The sequence below is a fragment of the Lolium rigidum genome, chromosome 2 (genome assembly GCF_022539505.1).
Source record: "Lolium rigidum isolate FL_2022 chromosome 2, APGP_CSIRO_Lrig_0.1, whole genome shotgun sequence".
In the NCBI taxonomy this organism is placed as follows: Eukaryota; Viridiplantae; Streptophyta; class Magnoliopsida; order Poales; family Poaceae; genus Lolium; species Lolium rigidum.
Window position 1 is genome coordinate 177,600,234 of NC_061509.1, and position 5,631 is coordinate 177,605,864.

Below are 5,631 nucleotides of genomic sequence, written 5' to 3' on the forward strand. Positions count from 1 at the left end.
CTCGATAGTGGGTTCATGCCTCCATTAAATGCTGGGACGATGACGAGAAAGTTCTAAGGTTGTGGATGTCGTTGTTGCCACTAGGGATAAAACATCGATGCTATGTCCGAGGATGTAGTTATTGATTACATTACGCACCATACTTAATGCAATTATCTCGTTGTTTGCAACTTAATACTGGAAGGGGTTCGGATGATAACCTCGAAGGTGGACTTTTTAGGCATAGATGCATGTCTGGATAGCGGTCTATGTACTTTGTCGTAATGCCCAATTAAATCTCACAATACTCATTATATCATGTATGTGCATGGTCATGCCCTCTCTATTTGTCAATTGCCCAACCGTAATTTGTTCACCCAACATGCTATTTATCTTATGGGAGAGACACCTCTAGTGAACTGTGGACCCCGGTCCATTCTTTTACATTGAATACAATCTACTTGCAATACTTGTTCTACTCGTTTTCTCGCAAACAATCATCATCCACACTATACATCTAATCCTTTGTTACAGCAAGCCGGTGAGATTGACAACCTCACTTGTTACGTTGGGGCAAAGTACTTTGGTTGTGTTGTGCGGGTTCCACGTTGGCGCCGGAATCTCTGGTGTTGCGCCGCACTACATCCCGCTGCCATCAACCTTCAACGTGCTTCTTGGCTCCTCCTGGTTCGATAAACCTTGGTTTCTTTCTGAGGCAAAACTTGCTGCTGTACGCATCACACCTTCCTCTTGGGGTTCCCAACGGACGTGTGCTTACACGCCATCATGGGCGTCGAAGTACTCCTTCATCATCATCCAATATGTGTCTCTTGTTTGATCGGTACCGGTTGTTGGATCCATTCAAATTATCAACCATGTCTTGCAAAGCAACTTGTCCTCCGCTATGATGTAGTTCGCCGACCGACCGGGATGGCGAGGTTCAATCAACCCTTCTCCTTCCTCATCGATATCCTCATATTCCTCCCATCCCTAAATGGTTTCATCATGCATAAACGAAGATCCAACACTCATTGCCTCCATGGAAGACTCATCATCGACTCTACATTGCAATGAAATTCATTATTCTCCGGCTATGTATGCATCTAAACTAAACTTTGGATGAAAAGAAGTGTTTTTTAATCTCTCCGGCATTTCCTCATACACCGTATGTGCGCCGGATGGGTCGTCGGACGGAGGCGCCGGCGGCGTCTGGTTTGTCGGTGGAGGGAGCTGCGGGCGGCGGGTCGCGGGCGCCTTCACTTTCTTCGGCGGCGCGACGGAGGCGGCGCCCACGGCTCTGTACGGGCGTTTGGACGACGCCGCCTTCCTCCTCTGCGGCGCCCGCGCCTTGCCGGGGGCTTGCGCGGCGACGGCGGCTGTGTGCAACATCGCGAGCGGCGGGACGAAGAGAGCACGGGCAACGGCGGTTGTGTTGCCAGCGTCGGCGCTACCTCTAGGGTTTGGCGCATGGGGTGGCGGCACGACGGAGGCGGCGGCAGCGGGTGGACCGGGGTAGGGAGGGGTTGTTGGGGTGCCGGAGGGCCCGTCCATCGCCAGGATTGCGCTGCCGGCTACGCGGAGGCGAGGGATTGGGCGGTGGGGCGGCTAGGCGTTGGGGAAGTTTCAGCGCGGGGTTTCTTCGCGTGTGCGTCGAGCGATGAGGCGCGCTGTAGCCGGCGCCTAAAGTTTAGCGCTTGGGATAGTGCAAACCGGCCGCGCCCAAAAAAAATTACAGCGCCGCGCCATTTGCAGCGCCGGCTAGAGGGGCAATTTTGGGCTGCGCGCTGCAAAACGGTAGTTTATATAGTCCATGAGTCCTTGACTGTTTAATCTATTACCAGATTAATTTATCGGGAATAATTCTCTCTGAAAAATATATCGGGAAAAATATCCGCCTACAGGCTGAAAGCAGTCTGCCTAATGATGTCCTTAAGGTAGCTTCTTTCCGAGAAAAAAACATGGACTAATAATTCATGGGGTGATAACGGCACTTCGTCTGCCCAATTGCGGCATAAAGGCGTGTGGCTAAGACTTTTCGGCAGCATCTTTCGGAAAACGGAAAATAAATTCGGCATCAGTCCACAATCATCGACAGAGTTGTCTAGCATGCAGTGTTGCGTACACACTGGGAATTACTAGTCTGGACAACAAAGACAAGGGCAATCGAACCCGTCCGAAAAAATTCACAACAATAATCATCAATATTTAATAAGTTTCAACTATGAAGAAGTTAAATAATGTGGATACTGGATGGAAATTGAGATCTACATATTTTCATGTAAAACAAAAGTACTTATGAACTGAATATCCATGCGGTGTATTCTTAGGTTGTGTGCTGCAGGGAGCTGTTTTCATAACCCTGGTGTGACTAACCTTGTTGTTTTACTCTTGGCAAAAAGAAAATTCCAGTGTCAAATGTGGGTATTGGGTCGAACTTAGCCCCATAAGTTCAACATATAAAAGAACCATTTTGTGACCTCCATGCCAATCACAAAATGACTCTATGTCAGGCTTGATCATTTGTTTTTAATCTAAGAGCATCTCCACCGGCGCTCCAATAGCGTTTTCAATAGCTCTATTGGGATCGTACTAAGAGAACGAGCCCACACCGACGCTTCCCAAAAAGCACCGGCATATTCTGGAGCCCCATAAAAGCGCCGGCGCGCCCGAAAGGATCCCAATCCGAAGGGTTTCGATCGGGGTCGTCGGCGCCTCTTCGACAACAGCTCCACGTCGAATTTCTGGAGTTTGGGGCTTTTATGTGACTCGGTGGGAGTACCGATGTGGAAACAACATCCCCAAATAGAGGATGTTGTGCCAACGACTCCCATACGGCAGTGCCGACATCCCTGCCGTCGCCTATTTGGGGACGCCGGTGGAGATGCTCTAACAACAATAGGTAGTTGCAAAGGTTTCAAATCATGTTTAGTTTTCAATTAAAGATATATGCGAGTGGAGACTTAATATTGTACATGTATCTTTGTGCAATTTTAGACATGCTATGTACCTTGATCGAGCTAAGATAACAGTTTCTACCACAACTTAGAAATATCAAATTGGTATCGCAACTCAAACGGTCTATTTGGATAATTAGCCCATGCAACATGTTTACTCAGACTGGTGCTCTTGTATCGTTCTGGTGTGTTGTGTTGTATTGTGTTGTTCGGAGAATTTTGTGTAATCCTGGATGGCTGAGTGTTTTGTTAATTTGAAGTGGGCTTTCCAGCGCCTTATGTTAAAAGAAATCAGCCATTGAGTCCTGGACACGTCGGAGCTCGCATGCGCAGCACGGGGCCCCACGTGTAGCTCCAGCATCCCGGCTCGAAAAGCAGGAGGCCGCTACGACCACAAGTTCGCCCCAGATTTTTATACTCTCCTCGTCAGCCGAGCGGATCAAAATATCGAAGGAGATCAAAAATCTTGGCCCGGACGTGCAGGCGGGAGCTGTTGCTTTATGCGGCGGGAATTCAAGCCCATGTTCCCCGATGTGCGCCTGCAGCCACCAGTTTCCCGCGGCTTCTTCTCCACCACAAGCTCCTCCCTCCCTCTTGCTCCGCGCGGCGCTCACTGATTGCGAGCTTGCGTGCCCGCCCCCGGCTCTTATATGCACCACTCGCGCCTCCCTGCTTCTGGATCCCTCTCCTTCCCACCCACCTTTCTTGCTTCCTCCCACCTAGCTACCAGAACCAAGCCTTATCTCTTCTCCGGCAGTCTAGTCCAGAGCTCTCACTAGCCTAGCAAGGTAGCATGAAGATCCAGTGCGACTCGTGCGGCGTCGCGGCGGCCACCGTCGTGTGCTGCGCGGACGAGGCGGCGCTGTGCGCGCGCTGCGACGTGGAGATCCACGCCGCCAACCGGCTGGCCAGCAAGCACCAGCGCCTCCCGCTCGACGCGCTCGGCGCCAAGCTCCCGCGCTGCGACGTCTGCCAGGAGAAGGCCGCCTTCATCTTCTGCGTCGAGGACAGGGCGCTCTTCTGCCGCGACTGCGACGAGCCCATCCACGTGCCCGGAACGCTCTCGGGGAACCACCAGCGCTACCTCGCCACGGGGATCCGCGTCGGCCTCGGCCCCGTCTCCGCCTGCGCCGACCACAGCGCCGGCCACCACCACGACGCAGATCACCACGCCCCCGCGCCCAAGATCGCCTCCGACCACCAGCACCCGCCGGCACAGCCTGCCGCTCCTGCCACCCAGTCGCTGCAGCAGGTCCCCTCGCCGCCCCAGTTCCTGCCGCAGGGCTGGGCGGTCGACGAGCTCCTGCAGTTCTCCGACTACGAGTCCAGCGACAAGGTACCAACCTAATTAACTCCCACCACCGATGTGATGTTCCAACAACTATGCTATGCTTGCCCTGCTCTGCTCGGGGTCCCCCTTCCGTCTCGATCTTATTATAACGGTATACTTACGTCTGCTCGATCGGCTTAATTTGCAGCTGCACAAAGATTCCCCTCTCGGCTTCAAGGAGCTGGAGTGGTTCACCGCGGACATGGAGCTGTTCCACGACCAGGGGCCCAAGGCCGGGAGGACCACCATGGAGGTCCCCGAGTTCTTCGCCTCGCAGGCAGCCGACGACGCCGCCTACTACAGGACCACCAGCAGAGTCGCTGCCAACGCCGGCGTGCGCCAGAGCAAGAAGGCCAGGGTCGAGATCACCGACGACGAGGACTTCTTCATCGTACCCGATCTTGGCTAAAGTGGTGTAATTCCTAGGCAGACTAGCTTCCCGTGTGTGATTTTGCACTACTGTTGTTGTATACCATAGTAGTATGCAGAGAGGAGGTGTGTGTACCTGTGCTAATCTCAGCTGTGTACAAAAGAAAACAAAAACAGTGTTCTGTCCAACTGTGCTGTGTGCATCTTGACTTCGCGTAACTTTAAGAGATGAGCTTTGCTAAGATGCATTTACTTTTGAAATACTCTAGTAGTAGTATTAATTCTTGCCGCTACTTCTACAACAATTCAGATGACAAGTAAAACAGTAGAAGACGGCGCAAATATCCGACAGGACTAAATGTAATCAGCAGCTTGTACAACTAGTGCTTCAGTTTAAGTACTGGAACAACAGCGCAATTACACACCTCTTGGAACTAAAAAAAAACTGACAACAAGTTTATCAGTAATCGCCGCAGCTCTGACCGTAGCAATCGGCATAACTGCACAAGTGCATCACAATAATACTTGCTGTCCTTTCCAAGTTCATTACTTACTACTAGTTTACAAACAGAGACTGATATCCTTGTGCAGTATTCTCCATAGGCAACAAACCGAGACTGATAGACTGAATCCTATTAAGCTTTGAATTCCAGAAGTAGATATCCGATAAGAAAACTGGTTTCACCTCCATGGTCGCCCATCAGTAAGTATCAGGAATATCCGATAAAAATTCCAGGAGTAGAAATCTGAACAAACTGGAAATATAAGCAGAGGATATTTTTACAAGAATTTAGAGGTGAAACATGAAGAACAGGTCAAAATATCTAAACTAAAAAACACAATAGGAGAAGCGTACGATTCCGTTTTTTATGAACTTGAGCTTGTTAAAAAGCTCAACAAGCTTAAGAACCTCACACAGGGAGGAAACAACAAGAATTGGGATGCAAAGGGTTGAGCCTTCAAAGACGATGTGATCAAATTACCCAACTCTATAACACA

At 50.6% G+C, this 5,631-nt stretch overlaps 1 protein-coding gene across 1 annotated transcript; it reads left to right on the top strand.

Annotated features, from left to right (window-relative positions):
- Nucleotides 1-3,632: 3,632 nt before the first annotated feature.
- LOC124692648 (B-box zinc finger protein 25-like) lies at nt 3,633-4,821 on the top strand. The gene is made up of 2 exons (XM_047226061.1): nt 3,633-4,269; nt 4,412-4,821. Exons 1-2 carry the CDS (start codon nt 3,727-3,729, stop codon nt 4,670-4,672), a joined length of 804 nt encoding a protein of 267 aa, XP_047082017.1. The 5' UTR covers nt 3,633-3,726; the 3' UTR covers nt 4,673-4,821.
- Nucleotides 4,822-5,631: the final 810 nt, after the last annotated feature.

Excerpts from the sequence above, each read along its gene's own strand:
- LOC124692648 (XM_047226061.1), top strand. The coding sequence starts at position 3,727 with ATGAAGATCCAGTGCGACTCGTGCGGCGTCGCGGCGGCCACCGTCGTG. Across the intron at positions 4,270-4,411 it reads ACTACGAGTCCAGCGACAAG|CTGCACAAAGATTCCCCTCT; the intron begins GTACCAACCTAA and ends CTTAATTTGCAG.